At 32.1% G+C, this 18,720-nt stretch overlaps 2 protein-coding genes across 4 annotated transcripts in view; one reads left to right on the top strand and one right to left on the bottom strand.

Annotated features, from left to right (window-relative positions):
* ana (anachronism) overlaps positions 1-12,809 on the bottom strand; it is a 53,092-nt gene extending 40,283 nt beyond the window's left edge. For both annotated transcript variants that reach the window (XM_075309732.1, XM_075309733.1), the window contains exon 1: positions 12,192-12,809. In XM_075309732.1, the coding sequence (XP_075165847.1) occupies positions 12,192-12,442 (251 nt within the window). In that variant the 5' untranslated portion in view covers positions 12,443-12,809. The remainder of the gene's footprint in view (positions 1-12,191) is intronic.
* LOC142238166 (uncharacterized) overlaps positions 1-18,720 on the top strand; it is a 370,552-nt gene that overhangs the window by 124,131 nt on the left and 227,701 nt on the right. The gene's annotated exons all lie outside the window — the stretch shown is intronic.

Genomic DNA, 18,720 nt, shown 5'->3' with positions numbered 1-18,720 from the left:
ATTTGACCTACAGAGCCCCTTGGAAGAGCAAAATTCTTCCCATTCGGTTGAAATTTGGTACGTGATGTTAGTATATGGTATCCAACAACCATGCATGAATTGGTTCGTATCAGTCCATAATTATATATAGCTCCCATATAAACCGATCCCCAGATTTAACCTCCGATGCCTTTTGGAGAAGCAAAATTCATCCGATCTGCTTGAAATTTGGTACGTGGTGGTAGTATATGATGTTTAACAACCATGCCAAAAGTGATCGATATCAGTCCATAATCATACATAGCCCCATATAAATCGATCCCGAGATTTGGTTTTGGAGCCTTTTGGAGGAGCAAATTTCATCCGAGTGAGTTGAAATTTGGTACATTGTGCTAGTATATGGTCGTTAACAACCATGTCTAACTAGGTCCATATCGGTCTATAGTTATATATGGCCCTCAGATAAATCGATCCCCAGTCACACAAGAATTGGTCCATATCAAGTTCATATTTGTATATAGCCCCCATATAGCGACCCCCATATTTCAATTCTGGATACCTTGCCACCGGTATCCATGGTGGAGGGTACATAAGATTCGGCCTGGTCGAACTTACGGCCATATATACTTGTTTCTCTTCCTATTATAGAGAAGTTGTAATAAGTAGAATATGTCACCAGCGTGGCAACGATATAAGTTCAGGGTCTTAAGCTGTTAAAGATAACAAAAGATTCTTTAGAGCATAAATTGAAGACCTAGGGTTTAGGTTAAGTTAGGTTAAAGTGGCAGCCCGATTAAATTTCAGGCTCACTTAGAATATTCAGTCCATTGTGATACCACATTTAACTAAAAGTACCTATTACATATGGGCACTTCTAGTCTTAACCACTGAACCTTCTCTATTATTTACTTTTGTTGAACCAACCAGATTGCTCCAAAAACATTAACAAACGTTTTCCAGGTCCTCCAGTAATCTAAAGCTATATGCACCTAAAATTCGCTTACGCCTTACACAAAAAGCAGGACACTCCCACAAGAGGTGTTTAATTGATTCCTTTTCCTCCACATCATGACAGCTTATACAATAGTCATTATACTTCGCATCTATAGTTTTTGCAAATTCGCCTATCAGGCAGCGACCCGTTATAGCAGATATCAGGAGTGCTATCTGATGCCTTGAGAACACTAGCATATCTAGTGTGCGGTTTAAGTTTAAATGGGGCCATATTTGCTTGGTGTCGTTACAACCCTTGCAATTCTCCCATCGAATATTGGTCATCATAACATCCTTCTCACGCAGTAAGCAGAGATGGTCTGTATCAAACTTTTTTAGGTTTGCGACTGTCGCAAAGTTGTAAACGTCACATACGCGTCGTAAATGTAGAAAAAGTAACAAAAGTCGCAAACTGAAAATACTTTAGTCGCGTCAGCTAGGCGGCGAATTCGATGATATCCAAGATGATGGTATGTGCGAAGAAGTTTTAATTCTTAGGAATTTTCGGTTTTAGTCCCCACATTTTCCCTACTGCCTTTTGCACGAGTACAGGGTAACCGTGGATTTTCTCGTCATTTCTTAGCTTTGAGTTCAGTCTCCTGTCCAATATAACCCCAAGGTATTTTGCACACTCACCAACGGGAATTTCGATAGCACTTAAGAAAATAGGCTTGAACATGGGAAAATTTTCACAAACTCACAGCGAATGCTGTCAAACTAAATTAAAAAATGTTCAGGATTTCTTCTATTCAAAATTTGGTTTTCTACAGTAGGTTTACGACTTTTGCGACATACGTATTATACCGTCGCAAATGTATGTCGCAAAAGTCACAGTTTGTGACAGGCCAACCCTGGCAGTAAGAGCTTGCAGGTGTCCAGAGGCATACGAATAGATTCTAGTTCACCTGTAATATGTAAGATAGTTCCTAGCCTTGCTAACACATCTGCTTCGCAGTTCCCCGGTATGTTTCTATGGCCAGGCACCCATATTAGGTGAATATTGTACTGCTCAGCCATCTCGTTGAGAGATTTGCGGCAGTCTATGGCCGTTTTCGAGTTAAGGAACACAGAGTCCAAGGATTTTATTGCACGTTGACTGTCCTAGGGTTTGATTATAAAGAACAAGTATGAGCTGGGTCGAATGTAGAGTAATTTACGAGGCTTCTTAACGGCATAGGAGGTTTGATTTATCCTTATATAAAAACGAAAACAAACTTGGTTGATTTTTTTTTGCATGTATGAAAACCAATATATAATATCCTATATTTCATGATGGTATAGTTTCTCGTATAATGTCACTAACGCTCTTTATGCTTCACTTTAAAATTTCCATAAAAAACAGATTCAGAATTTAATGAATAATTAAATTACAACAATGTTGCTAAACGATCTGCGATCCAATGAATGATAGCCAACACTACCATGTATCAATTTATCATATCCATATAGACAGACAGATATGTTGACTAATGGAAACGTGGCCCCATAAGAATACTACAACATATTTTTTTTTTTCATGCAAATAGATTGTCTGGAGGGGAAGTGGTGATAATATTTTGTAATGCAAAATTTACTCCACTGGCTTGTCTGGCAGTATTCATTCAAAAACTATGCAGTAACATGAGAAGAGCGGACATGTCTCGACGCTTAATTGTAATTAAATGTCAAACTAAACGCCAGTAGTGCACAGTGATGTGTATTCGAGAAAAACATGATAATACGTCTTCATTTCGATTGAATTAAGATGTTTAGAAGAAACACTACGAATTTTAAGCTGATAACCATGTTAATAAGTAGCCAAACCACACATTAGATTAAGAATAAGAACAAAATATATTAATTACATGATATAGGCAATAAGTCAGAAACCTCGGGACAATTTCCCAGATAATTATTAGCAGATTACTATTATAAGTTCAATGGTTTTATTACACTTGCCAATATCTCATTTTTGCAAACATCTTTAATAATTCAAAAGCTATATTTTTTATCTTAACCCTTATATTATGTTGGGGTCATTTGATGACCCACATCGTATTTTTCATCAGCGCATTTCTTACTGTTGAAATATAAATAAAAGTTCTTACTAGTCAGTGCATAAATTGTTGACATGTACTGAATTCTTACTGAGTAGTAAGAACTTTTTACATTCCAACAGTAAGAAATGCGCTGATGAAAAATACCATATGGGTCATCAACTGACCTCAACATAATATAAGGGTTAATTTAAAATTTACATCCGAGAAGAAACCACAATACAGTTATCGTTCACAATACCCTATAATGTCTGTATATTATTACACTTATATTATTATTTCTTTAATATCCACCCACTGTGATAACATATTCGAATATGTTTGTATTGTTCAGATTGATTATGTTGCACCATGCTGATATGCCCAACAGATTTGTTATGTCAACAAATACAGACATAAGTTAACAGTTTAACAGCGGCAAGAATAACATAGACTGGTTTTGCGTCTCTCTCTCTCTAATTGATAGCCAACTGTTTGCTTGATTGACAAGTTGAATAGTATTATGTGCAGTGTTATAATCCTCCAAAAAAAATAGGATATTGTTAACCCCAGCCAGCGTACGAAAACCTTTGTTTCCTATAAAAATGTCCCACTAGAAATATTAATACAAATGTACAGCTCATTACAGGGTGGCTGATATGTATTACTAAAGTAATTGAGAATTTTGTCAAAATTTTATTTCTATAGAAAATTTTATAAAATTTTAATTCTGTAGAAAATTTTATGAAAATTTTATTTCTATAGAAAATTTTGTTAAAATTTTATTTCTAAAGATTTGTCTATTTCTATAGAAAATTTTGTCAAAATGTTATTTCTATAGATTTTTTTATTTCTATAGAAAATTTTGTCAAAATTTTATTTCAATCAATAATTTTGTCACAATTTTATTTCAATCAAAAATTTTGTCAAAATTTTATTTCTATAGAACATTTTGTCAAAATTTTAAGCAATAAAATTTTTTTTCTATAGGAAATTTTGTCAAAATTTTATTTCTATATTTTGTCAAACTTTTATTTCTATAGAAAATTTTGTCAAAATTTTATTTCTATAGGAAATTTTGTCAAAATTTTATTTCTATAGGAAATTTTGTCAAACTTTTATTTCTGTAGAAAATTTTGTCAAAAGATAATTTTATAGAAAATTTTGCAAAATTTTATTTTGTCAAAATTTTATTTCTATAGAAAATTTTGTCAAAATTTTATTTCTATAGAAAATTTTTTCAAAATTTTATTTCTATAGGAAATTTTGTCAAAATTGTATTTCTATAGAAAATTTCGTCACAATTTTATTGCAATTTTTATGGGAAATTTTGTCAACATTTTTGTCTATAGAAATTTTCTCAAAATTTTATTTTTATAGAAAATTTTGTCAATTTTTTTTCTATAATAAAAATCTTCAATTTTTTTTCCTATAAATAATTTGTCAAAATTTTATTTCTATAGAAAATTTTGTGAAAATGTTATTTCTATAGAAAATTTCGTCAAAATTTTATTTCACAATTTTGTGTCAAAATTAAAAAGGTGACGAATAATATTTTATTTCTATATAAAATTTTGTCAATATTTTATTTCCATAGAAGATTTTGTCAAAAATTCATTTCTAGAGAAAATTTCGTCAAAATTTTATTGCTATCTTTATAGAAAATTTTGTCAACATTTTTGTCTATAGAAATTTTCTCAAAATTTTATTTTTATAGAAAATTTTGTGAACTTTTTTTATCTATTAAAAAATTTGTCAATTTTTTCTATTAAAAAATTTGTCAAAATTTTATGAACATTTTATTTCTAAGAAAAATTTTATTTCATAATTTTTTGACAAAATTAAAAAGGTGACGAATAACGTTAATATTGCCACAAAGCTAAAGGCCAGAATTGATCGAAATCCACGCGGCAGTGGTAGAAAACTTGCTCGGCAGATGAATATATCGCGAATACGGAATTCGAGTTTCAAAGAAGATCCACAAAGCGCAATAGGTCACCGAGCAGCTTATGCACTGAAAAAAATATTGTCGTGAGGTCAAAGATTTCGTGTCTTTAAAATATGAATGCAAATTTTGCTTAGCATACAAGTCGCATTTCTCTAATATAAAGTTTTTTTCCTTGTTATCACAATGGACTGAATAGTCTAAGTGAGCCTGAATCTTAATCGGGCTGCCACTTTAACCTTTCCTTGTCCAAAAGTCGATAAACTTTTCAATGAAGTCGTATTGTCCCTATAATTAAGTGATTTGAATTAAAAATGGGTATCATAACATGAAAGAAAAAATGTTTGGGTTAAGGTCAACTTGACTTTAATAATTCAGAAATATTCTTTAAATTTAATGAAATTGTCCTTAAATTAGTTGTCTTTTAGTATCTTGACTACAAAGCAAAAAATCGTTCAAATAAAGGACATGTTTTTCAAAACTTTATTTTAAAGAAGTTTTTTACTTTAAACATAGCATAATTTCTACTGGAATTCGAGTCTTAATTTAGAAAATAAAGTTGTCGTTAACTCGTTTTAAAGGACTTTTATAGCATATGAAGAAAAAAATATGAGAAAGCGAAAAATTAAAATTTGATTCCTAGAAGCAAGTACACAAAACCCAAATTTAAAAGAGAATTGTGTCTTAAAAGTATTTTTACTTGTATTCTCCGCTTCTTTGGCTCGGAATCAATACCACATTTTTTGAGGTAAAGACAAAATCTTTGGAATCGGGCATGCTTTTTTTTTCAGTGTGAAACAACAACTTGTCGGGTTTCCTTGCCACAGAGGTTAGCAGAAAATGTTAACCTCCGATTGGCCACCAGATCTCTGCCAAAATCTCCGGATCTCAATCTGTTGGACTTTTGCGCCTGATGCATTTTGGATAGTAATGCTGGCACTACAAGTGTAGATCTTCTCAAGATGGTTCTTTGCTGGGAATGAGCCAAATTACGGCGTGTGATGGCTTTATCGGCCGCGCGAAGACCATAATTTTTTGCCAAAGGGAGCCAAACTCATTCAAAAATGTTATATTGTTTCCGAATTTTTTTGCTTTTGAACTAAGTCGGGTTGCTTTATTTTGTTCAGTTACATCTCAGTCACCCTTTATATACACATACTGATCAATTCACAATAATTTTCTGAATAGATATGGTCGTAAATGTCCATCCGTCCTTCGGTCTTTATATACTGAAAGTAGGGTTTTCTTTTTTGAGGAACGAAATTTTAGACGAACAATATTTTCTTTTGACGCTAAAAAATTTTCGTTCAAAGTAAATCAAACATTTAATAGACAATCAATCATTGAATCGCTTATCATAAATTGGGATTAATTTTCTCTAATTAATCCAAAGATTTTGACCTTCTCTTAAAGATGTTGGTATTCCGAGCCAAAGATGCTGCTTCTTTAAAATAAAGACATTTTTTAGCGACGTACTTAACGTTAAATCAAGGACCAATAAAATTAAAATTGGGATACAGATTTCATTTGACGAATTTTCATTCCTTTTTTGCGATATATTAATAAAATTATTAAAGTACTAAGAAATGCCATTTGAAAAATCCAAATTATAACATATACAGGTATAAAACAGATTTTCTTAATTAAAAAAAAAAAAAACTAAAGATGCTAACTTCTCAAAATAAGTCTTAGCGTATATTTGAAGCGTTTTTATCGTAAATCTAAATATTCAATATTTCCCTTAATTTAAGGACGATTTCTTTAAATCAAATCAAAAATTTGTTTCTTTAAAATTAATAAAAATTTGATTATTTTGAGTCTTTGGATTAAAATTAAAATTAGGCCAATAGAATTTCTTTAAAGTAAATATATTAATTTTATCATGAAAGATATATTAAGAACAAAACGGCTTCATTGAGAGTTTAACGACAAATCAAAAATTTGTTTCTTTAAAATTAATAAAAATTTGATTATTTTGAGTCTTTGGATTAAAATTAAAATTAGGCCAATATAATTTCTTTAAAATAAATATATTAATTTTATCAATAAAGATATATTAAGAACAAAACGGCTTCATTTAGAGTTTAACGACTGTTGGTAAAAACACTCAATCGTATTTTAAGGACAAGAAATCTTTGTTCTCAAGACAATCAGTTGTGAATTTCTTACTTACTCTAACATAAAATAACACTGAGATAATTGTAAAGTTCTATTGGAGTTTGTCTATTATCACAATTAATGTCCTCAAGTATAGTTCTTCGTATAGTGGTTTGTGTGTGTCAGTATTTCTAAGAGATAATAAATATCAGTGTATAGTTGTGATGGTGGTTTTTCTCGAATGTTTCGTCTAGTATGGCCTAGCCTGTCTATTAGTGCGGGTGTGTGAGTGTGTGTTTGCATTGTCTGGTCGATGTCTGGGCCATGTCTAGGTATATCCGTTAATGAACTTTTTGTAGGTCGTTGCTATGCAAAACTCATTGGAAATAAACACTTTCAAACACTCGCATACACATGCAGACATACATACATTTAAAACCAGCATATTATATTGGTATATGTGTTAATAGAACTAAGTGTTTATTCCTTGTAGTCTATGCCGGCTATTTGTTTATGAGTTTTTGCCACATCCCTACTGTGGTCAATTGTTCAATTGGCTTTGCAAGACGATATGAGTCTCATAAGAAATTATATGCCGCTTCACATCAACAACACAAAGTTCACAAAGAAACATTTTTTAAATCCGAAATTTTTCCTTTATGTCTCGAAGTTTTATTGTGATTTGTTTGTTTGTCTGTATCACTTTGAAGGTAAACTTTTCTATTTATTCTTAGATCTTTCAACATTGAGTTTGAGGGCATTGTAGACTGTTGGCGGCAGCTGTGCCACCGCATACTGATGGAAAGCCTTTTGGTGTTTTTTTTTTGTGTCTACCGCTATTGTGGTAGGAGACTAAATATTGTGTTTGAATTAATCTTTATGAGGTATGTTTGTGAAAAAAGAATGCAGTCGTCATAAAGGATTAAACTCTATGAATATTCAGCCAAACATGTCTGCATTGCATTTCCAGACACTATATGTTTTTTGGCTGTTAGAAAGGCTGTTTGAAAATTGTGTTATAGGATTCATTATTGCTTATGTATGATAAGGTAAAATTATATAATATATGATTAAATTTAGATATTTTAACTTTTTTTCTTGATAATTGCGAAAATCTGTCTGCATTTTGGTAAACCAAATTATTATATAGCTCATTGGTAGATAACAATGCATTCGATGTATTTACTATACCCAGAAAATAATATCACCAAAATATTTCCAATTGAAGTTGAAAACGTATTCAATTAAAAAAAATAAATAAACCTGATACAATTAACTTTTTAATAAAATTATAAAATTCAGTGAGTTAAGATACTATTTGAAATATTTGACATTTTATTAAAATATTAATAATCTCCATTAAAATTAAATTAAAAATATTTCCAAAAAACATAATTGACAATTTTGTTCGCAAATAACACTAATTTACACTGAAAATGTACATTTGATGAGAGGTGACTTTTCTTTTGCTGAATTCGAAAAAATGTTAAAACATTTTTTTATTGAACAGTTTTTGAGATATCCCGTTATTTTTCGTTTTTTGCTCTTTTTCCACTAAACAAATTATATATGGAGTTAGAAATATCCGATTATATCGTTGTAGATACTTAAATGAAAGGTATTGAGATGACGAATAGTCTTTCTTTTCCGGCGGAAAAGGGTAACTGTAAAATATGATTTTTTTGGAAAATTTGTCCTTTTTACATCAATATTTTGGAACCACTTAACCCAAGCTTTGGCACTATATACAAATGTAAATATTTCATTTTTGACACTCTTGCCATTTCAACAATATTTATCCGATTTTTATGAAATTTGGACTCAGTCATTTTTTTTCTTCAAAATCTGTCACTATTTACAAATGTAAATATTGTGGTTTAAGATACTTTTAGTTGATTTGTTTTGAATTATTTCATATGAAAATAATACAAATAAAAGAAGAGGAAATATATATATATATATATTTTGGGCAACTGTAGCATTTGGTTCGCACCCAGTTTGCTCCACACAGACTGGTTTTTTACATTGCCCACATTTTTGCCTTGTAGGACGCTTCATTTTTTTCTCACCATGGTAGCACATATAGCAAGCGGTTTTTACTTTTGAATATCCTCTATCACTTTCATCAGGCATAAAAGAAATAGCCAACGATTTTATAGGTTCACCGATTATGTGTCTACAATTCTCAATTTTTATTTTGTAATTGGTTTAGAGCCGTTAAAACAAGATTAACGAAAAAGTTCATGTTTTCGTTCCATTGAGGATTTTTATTCAATTTAAATCCGTTTTTACTAACCAAAAATTGCTACCTGTCTAATTCAGATAGTTCACCGTCGTTTTCCATATGATATTCCCCCACTTCATTCTGATGTAAATCGGAGTAAAATTTGGCATCTGTGGTCATATGTGTATAAATCGGACTAAAGGTATACATGGGAGCTATATCTAAATCTGAACCGATTTAAACCAAATTTGGCATGCATAGTAAGAATGTTAAGTCTACACCCTGTGCAAAATTTCACGTAAATCGGAGTAAAACTTAAGCTTCAGTGGCCATATCTGTATAAATCGAGCGAAAGATGTATATGTGGGAGCTATATCTAAATCTGAACTGATTTCAACCAAATTTGGCATGCATAGGAATATTAATTCTACTCCCTGTGCAAAATGTCACGTAGATCAGAGCAAAACTTTGGCGTCTGTGGTAATATGGGTCTATATCTGGCGAAATATATATGGGAGCTATATCTAACTCTGAACCGATATCAATAATGTAGAACAGATAATATTCAAAAACAACAATATTTTTTCTGTAGCGAATATCAGAATGCAAAACAAACATAAAAAAGCGGTTATGAAGTTAAAAACAACGAAGGAAACAAAATATTTACATCTGTAAATAGTGGCAGATAATGTAGAAAAACATGGGTGCCTAAGCTAGGGTTAACTTATCACAGATCCAATTATACACGATTATTCGTCGCACATTTCTTACTCGAGATATAATTTGTTTAGTGAAAAAAGTGCGAAAAACTAAAAATAACGGGATATCTCATAAAAAAAATGTTTAATTTTTTTTCGAATTCAGCAGATCAAAATACATAAGAAAAGTCACATCTCATCAAATGTACACGAAAAACAAGTATATACGGCCGTAAGTTTGGCAGGGCGAATCTTATGTACCCTCCACCATGGATTGCGTAGAAACTTCTACTGAAGACTGTCATCCACAATCGAATTACTTGGGTTGCGGTATCACTTGCCGATGGCAAGGTATCTAAAACTTCCTAACACCGTCTTCTAAATTGTAAGGTAGTTCATATGTGGTATATATTAAACTAAAAAAGACCGATTAAATATGTATATAATTAAATTTGACAAAATTTTCTATACAAATAAAATGTTGATAAACAATTCTAAAGAAATAAAATTTTGACAACAGAAGCAAAATTTGGACAAAATTTTCTATAGAAATAAAATTTTAACAAAATTTTCTATAGAAATAAAATTTTATTGGATTGGTTTATATGGGGGCTATATATAATTATGGACCGATGTGGACCAATTTTTGTATGGTTGTTAGAGACCATATACCAACACCATGTACCAAATTTCAGCCAGATAGGATGAAATATGCTACTCTTATAGGCTCCGCAAGCCAAATATGGGGGTCCGTTTATATGGGGTCTATACGTAAAAGTGGACCGATATGGACCATTTGCAATACCATCCGATCTACATCAATAACAACTACTTGTGCCAAGTTTGAAGTCGATAGCTTGTTTCGTTCGGAAGTTAGCGTGATTTCAGGTGGACCACCCCTTTATAAGATTTTTGCTTAAAGTACAGCAAAAAACAACAATTCTCTGATTTACTTGAGATTTACAGAGAACACGCTGTGAGGTTATGCATTTATTATGGGGTACCTGATTTTTTAATAATTGGTCGGGAAGGGGAACCTCCCTCTTGCCAGACTTTTTGAAAATTGGAACAAAATAATCCGATTTGCTTGAAATTTTCAGGGAAGATTGGAGGGGCGTTTAGGCAAAGAACGGCCACCCCTTTGTCCGACGTTTTTTAAAGTACAGTGTAAAAAACTAAAATTTGACGACTTACTGATATTTTACGGAGATCTTGGAGGCCATTATGAAATTTATATGAGGTATAATATTTGGTCGGGGAAAAATAAAAGGGCTCAGGGAAACCTCATTTCTCCTTAAGTACATACGGTGAAGCAATTAAATTTTTCCAATTTACTTGAAATTTACAGACGATGTGGGGTAGGTTATATTATTATAATGGATATCTGTGATATTCGGAAGAGAAGAGGGACCTCCCTTTGCTCAGTTGTTTAAAAATTGGGCATATAATTTGCTTGAGATTTTCTATGACATCTACACAATATACGCTATATCATTTTTCGATACTGGGACGGGAGGGAGACCTCCTTTAAAACTGAAAAAAAACTAGAATTCTCAAGCTTACTTGAAATTTACAAAGGCCGTAGGGGAAGGTTATGAAATCAATATGGTGTACTTGATTTTTTGGGTATTTGGACGGGAACCTTCTCCTTGCCCCACACTATACGGAACTTGAAGGAACGGAGGGATACCGTATCACATCCGTCAAATATGTTGGGGGCTATATATAAAGATTTTTCCCAAATACATACATTTAAATATCACTCGATCTGGACAGAATTTGAGAGACTTCTACAAAATCTATAGACTCAAAATTTAAGTCGGCTAATGCACTAGGGTGGAACACAATGTTAGTAAAAAAAAAATATGGGAAACATTTAAATCTGAAGCAATTTTAAGGAAACTTCGCAAAAGTTTATTTATGATTTATCGCTCGATATATATGTATTAGAAGTTTAGCATTTTTGTCAAAGACACCATGTGTCTATCTCGCCTCCTTCTGGGTGTTGCAAACATATGCACTAACTTATAATACCCTGTTCCACAGTGTGGCGCAGCGTATAAAAAAAAAACTAAATGAAGATCATAAACTTTCTTTGCAGTAAAATACCTTCGTTTCTTAGTCACTTGTCCCTAAATTTTGTAAATTTTATGATCATAAACAAACCCGTCGAAGAGAAATGTCATAGTTACAATTTTGAAATAGCATATAGAGTAAATAAATTTCCAAGCAAAACTTACCGAAAATCTTTGATATTCTTGAAATACACACTGCCATTGGCTTCAGCCTCTTTATTGGCTGCATTAATGCCGGCATATATGCGGCTCATCTGAGCTTCTGTCAAATTGAACATGGCCAAAATTTGTTTACGATTATTTCCATCCACCAGTTCAGTGCGTATGATCGAATCATTGGCGGTGGCAGGTAGACTATTGCACAATGAGGCCAAACAATAAAGACCAAATGTGAAAATTGTGCTGGTCACATACATTGTGAAGCTGGCACCAAATTTGCCGTTAATTTGCAAAAGTCAATACGAAGGTAAAACACTGCACTTTGTTATTCACAAAATATCAAATCCTAAATAGCACTGTAATAATTATTTTGTTTTTATAAACAAAATTTGTTTATAACACAATCATTGTTTATAAAAGAGTTTATATGATTTTTTTCAATTTTTTTGTCTGATTTTAAATTTTTTGTTTTGATGAAAGTTTTTGCATCACAAAGAATATGTCTGTTTTATTTTTTCAAAATATTTTTTCTCTTTACAAAATAAACCAAAAAATTATAATATTTCAATTTTTGCACAAAGTTTAAGTTTTTTAGATTTATTTTTTTTGTTGGGTTTTTTTTCGTTTGTCTTCACTCTAAGAATGGCAAGTATGAAGTGATTTGCGCGAGGCACTTTAAAACACTTAAATAACATTTCTCACATTTATCAGACATTGTGGCTGGTATTCGTATATACGAATCACGTTCGGAAGTTCATATATGAGTGCTTCGGAATGTTCATCTGTTTACACAAATTTGTGGGTGTATATGTGTGTGCATTCGGATATTTGAATAGCCTTTACTTGTGGGCCTTACTGATTTTGTTTATAAATTTACTGTTTATAAAATTATATGAATTTTTTTTTTCATCAACAATGTGCATACATGTGAGTGCAATTCTGCTTTTACTCACACACACACACACACACATCTAGGTATATATTTGTACCATGAGAAGTGAATAGGTATATTTTGAAATTTTAGATATTTTACAGTGGCATGTAATATAATTCATAAAATTCCAGCAAAAAAATTCACACGGTTTTAAACATTTCAATGGATAAAATTATAAAAAAAATTATGATATTTTCTTATTTAGATATGGAAGTATTATGTTATGACGTAGAAAAAGAATACTTAAAATTACCAATGCAAAAGAGGAAGAGGCTTGTTTTAATGCCTACCAAACAGACCGACAGAAGCCACCATATCACACATAATATAAAGTAATCTAATTTGGTATATCAAATATATTGCGACGTCCATTTCTGGATTAAAAAAATATGTTTTTTTAATTTGAATCAACAAAATTTCACTCTCATTTTATAACATATATTTTTTTAACAAAGACACCTAACATAAAATGTAGATTTAAAACAAGTATATACAGCAGTAAGTTCGGCCCGGCCGAATCTTAAATACCCATCACCATGAACCAAATATTAGGGTTTCCTTTGAAATTTCAGGAGGGCTTGAGGACACTTCCCGAAGATAAATTTAAAGATTTCACCTATGAGGACTATATCAGATTCTGGATTTATAAGAACCATTTTGGTTTGAGTTTTAGAGGAATCATTAACATCTCTTGTAAGTGTGCAAGAAAATTATAAAATAACGTCTTGATTTGAAATATTTTGGCACACCTCTTTACGGTTATAAAGTACCTCTCGGTTTCCAATTTCAGGTAAATTTGATAAAAACTGCGGTTTCTATAAGCCCAAGAAGTAAAATCGGGAGATCGGTCTATATGGGGGCTATACCAAAATATGGACCGGTACTCACAATGTTTGGCATACGTATTTGTGGTCCTACAATACCTCTAGATTTCCAATTTCAGGTAATTTGAATAAAAACTGCGGTTTCTATAATCCCAGGAAGTAAAATCGGGAGATCGGTCTATATGGGGGCTATACCCATTAGCGTAGCTAGACAATTTTCCTAGGGGGGGCTAAAGCCCCCTAGCTAAAAATTTATAGACTGAACTTATAGGTTCAATTATTGTTTTATTTCATAAAAAAGAATAAAAAATAGACATCAAAATAATATATAATAAAGCAACTAAAAGTAGTTCCACACTTTTCCCAGCAAAAAAATTGGGATTTGTTTTAAAGGCACAACTTTAAAAGCACTTCCAAAAATGTCCTCACAAAGAAGTAATTATATTAACCACACAGGAAGTTTTTAACTTCAGTTTTTTTCATATTTTAATGCGTAATTTTTGTTTTCTTTTTTCAAATAGTTTAAAAAAAGAGTAAGAATAAATAAAATGGTAAAAATTATTCAAATTTTGCCACAAAAATGTTAAATCCATTATAGAAAAATCGATAATTTTTGAAAATATTCAAACAAGCGTTAGAATGCATTAAAAATCATAAAAAAAATATAAAAATAATTATAAATTAATGTTTCTTGAAGCTCGAGGTCTTTATAAATATTTATATAATTCTAACAAAAGGTCGACCAAAAATCAAATAAAAATTAATAAATAAAAATTATTTATTTGGGAAAATATCACACAATTTTTTAATTCACATTCAAAACTCTGAATTCGGATCACACCGTAAGAAGTGATGCAAATTTATTGCAACGGCTGTTGAAACGGTGGACATTCGTTCTATGACGAGTTCCTATTACATTCATCGCTTCTCCGCCAATTTTGCACCACTTCGGGACCCAAAAAGAACATTTTCATTTCTTTTTTGGCGACGCTCTTTTGCAGCATTATTAAGATATTAATTTATGAAAGAATAGTTTTAATACCAATTACTATTTTTTAATTGAGATGAATAAACCAGACTAAACAATATAATAAAGGAGCTTAACAGCCTGTTTCTGTATGTCGAATGAGCTCTGTCGATCGACTAAAATGGAAACAAACAGCTGAATTTATAACTGTTTCTATGCTGTTTCAGTCGATTGATTGAACTCGTTCGACATACAGAAACAGGCTGTTAGTTATTCAACTAAACCATTCAATCACAGCTCTATTTCATAAATATCAGACTTCAAACATTGCCATCGGCAACTGCTACCACAACCCAAATAATTCGATTGTGCATGAAAGTCTTTAGCGGAACTTTGTGCGGTTGTATATACTTGTTTAATTTTTATAAAAATGTAAAATCGTAAATAGATTTTCAAATTCTGGGGGGGGCTAAATTTTTTCTGGGGGGTCTAAGCCCCCTCCCCAGAGGCCTTCCTACGCCTATGGCTATACCATAACATGGACTCACCATTTTTGGCACACCTCTTTATGGTCATAAAATACCTCTAAATTTCAAATTTCAGGTAAAAACTACGATTTATATAAGCTCAAGCTCCCAAATCGGGAGGTCGGTTTATATGGGGACTGTATCAAAACCTGGACCGATATAGCCCATTATTATATCGTCTTAGAATTTCTCCCTGATCAAGAATATATATACTTTATATAGTCGGAAATCGTGTGGTAGCCTTTTGAGCATTTGAGAACTGTGCTCCGACAACCATTTCCTTACTATTTTTTAAGTTCGTTTGGGTTTGCCATCTTTTTGAAAACAATTTGATCCTCAATGTAGGCGTAAACCTCTACAAAATGAGGCAAATTTGATTGCACAATATCAAGGTAGTTTCCTTTTTTCATGATTCTTTATCACTAACCAACGGCCAAGTGTGTCACCATCCCCATACCATTTTATTCCCCATACCCCCTCTATATTTTACGGTTTGTGTGATGTGGTGTTTTTGGAGACTGTCGACAAACGTTCCCCAAACACTTTAATTACATTTGTAACGGTTAATTTGGCATCTTTTAGCGATTTTGCCAGCTTTGCGTACGAGTAGCTCGGATTTTCGCGATGCGCGAGCAAAATTTTGATACGCTGCTCTTCTTGCTTGGACGGCATTTTGACAACTGAAGAGTGAATTCCAAAATCAAAATAGGAGCAACATTCTACACACACACACACACCTTCAAAATGATGTTCAGGTTTTTTAAATGCAAAATTGAAAGAAATACGTTAAGTTTATATTGACCAAATTTTGACCGTATCACCCTTTATACGGTAAAAATAATTTTCTCGCTGCAAAAAAGTAAAAAAAAAAAATAATGGTCATGAAAAACATGTACATCATTTTGCCGACCATGTAATGGTGTCAAATTTTATCATTTAAATAAAAGAACATGTTTGTCGCATTTAAATGCTTAAAGTCGGCACATTCTTTCTCGGCAAGGAAATTCTTTTCACAAAAACGGCAATTACCGCTGTATATAAATTAAATAACATACCAAGGAATATTTAGGAAGGTAGTTTCAAGCTATCAGGTCATTACAATTTTTGAGCAGAAGTTTGATTGTCGGTATTTGGTTAATGGCATAGGCAAAGGTAACGAGGTTTTATGGGTTTGTCATCTCCCTCTTCCAAATACCATGCAGTATTTATTCAAACTATGATTATATATCATTGAATTAATTATGCTACAAGAATTTATTTTTTCTCTGTTTGAGATATCTTCACAATGAGCTCACGTTGTAGCTTTTACCCCTTACGAGAATGTTGCTAGCTACGCCAATGTTTAATTGACAATTGTGACAAATAAAAATAAAAATTCAACATTTTTTAAACCACATAGTGGTCAGGGTATAATAACTTTGATCGGCCAAAAAATGTGCCTACCAGAAATATTGATTTTAGACCCCATAAAATATATACCGATCGACTCAGAATAACCTCCTGAGTCGATCTAGCGCTTGGTGTCCGTCCGTCTGTCGATGTATTTGTTGTTCACAGGATTCCGGTCGCAATTATTAACCGATTTTGATGAAATTTGGTACAGGGAGTTGTTTGTGCACAAGGACGAACTCTATTGAATTTGAAAGAAATCGGATCAAATTTAGATATAACTCCCATATATATGTATCGCCCGATTTCGACAAATGGGGTCACGTTGCGCGTTTTTTCAAATGGATCGTCACCAAATTTGGCAAAAGGTAATCTTTTCCATCGCCCTTCAAGTCTGCAAAATTTCATCCAAATCGGTTCAGATTTAGATATAGCTCTCATATATATGTATCGCCCGATTTTCCCAAATTTGGCCATAGAACCCTTATTTATTAACCGATCTTACTAAAAGTTGGCTAGATCCAGTCCTCTATAGTACTAACTATATTTGCAAAATTTCATCGAAATCGGTTCAGATGTAGATAGAGCTCCCATATATGTATCACCCGATTTTGAAAAATTCGCCCCTAATAACCTTATGTTTGACCATACAGTCCTCATTTCTTAACTGATACTCAAATCTTGCACAAGGTAACATTTTGTGGTATTAATCAAACCCGCAAAATATTATGCAAATTGGCTCAGATTTAGATATAGCTTCCATATTTATGCATCGCTCGATTTTGCCAAATTTGGCCATAGTACTCTTATTTATTAACCAATGTTACTCAAATTTCAAATTTTGATGTACTAGCCGATCGTACTTATACGTACTTGTAGCTCTATTTTTACAAATTTGTATTTATTACCCACACTAATTTAACGATTTTCTCTTTTTTAATAATGGGCTCAATATTAGTGGCATACTAGGCTAGGTTAGGTTATGTGGCAGCCCGATGTATCAGGCTCACTTAGACTATTCAGTCCATTGTGATACCACAGTGGTGAACTTCTCTCTTATCACTGAGTGCTGCCCGATTCCATGTTAAGCTCAATGACAAGGGACCTTCTTTTTATAGCCGAGTCCGAATGGCGTTCCACATTCCAGTGAAACCACTTAGAGAAGCTTTGAAACCCTCAGAAATGTCACCAGCATTACTGAGGTGGGATAATCCTGGTGACATTTCTGAGGGTTTCAAAGCTTCTCTAAGTGGTTTCACTGACATACTAACTCCGTAGGCGCAATATCAACACAGTCAGTGTTGCTAGAAGTAGGGGAAATTCCCTATATGTAGGGTTTTTGCTAATATTTAGCGTCTTGTAGGGACTTAGGGCCACAATGTAGGACATTTTCACTCAACACAATTTGTAATAATTTTTACATTTTGGTCGCTCTAGAGGATGAAATTAGAAGCCGGCAAGGCTTGATCTTTAACAATGTGTGGTAAACTTTATTCCTGTAGAAAATGTTGTCAACATTTTATTTCTATAGAACATTTTGTCAAAATTGTATTTCAATAGAAATTTTTTCAAAATATTATTTCTATAAAAAATTTTCTCAAAATTTTATTTGTGTGGAATTTTTTCTCAAAATTTTATTTCTGTAGAATTTATTGTCAAAATTTTATTTCTATAGAAAAATTTCTCATAAAAATTTGTTTATAGAAACTTTTTCCAAAATTTTATTTTTATAGAGATTTTACAAAAAAGATTATTAATTTGGGTAGAATTCTACCAACTGTGGCAACCGTAGTGGAAATACAAATTTATATTCTAAGTTATATACGTTGCATATTCATGTTTTAGGATAATAAAGTAATTAGAACCATTTTTGTTTTGTATTTTTTTTTTTTAA

This window comes from Haematobia irritans, chromosome 5, assembly GCF_050003625.1.
Source record: "Haematobia irritans isolate KBUSLIRL chromosome 5, ASM5000362v1, whole genome shotgun sequence".
Classification (NCBI taxonomy): Eukaryota; Metazoa; Arthropoda; class Insecta; order Diptera; family Muscidae; genus Haematobia; species Haematobia irritans.
Note: the sequence above shows the minus strand (reverse complement) of the source record. Positions and strands in the feature narration are given on the sequence as shown.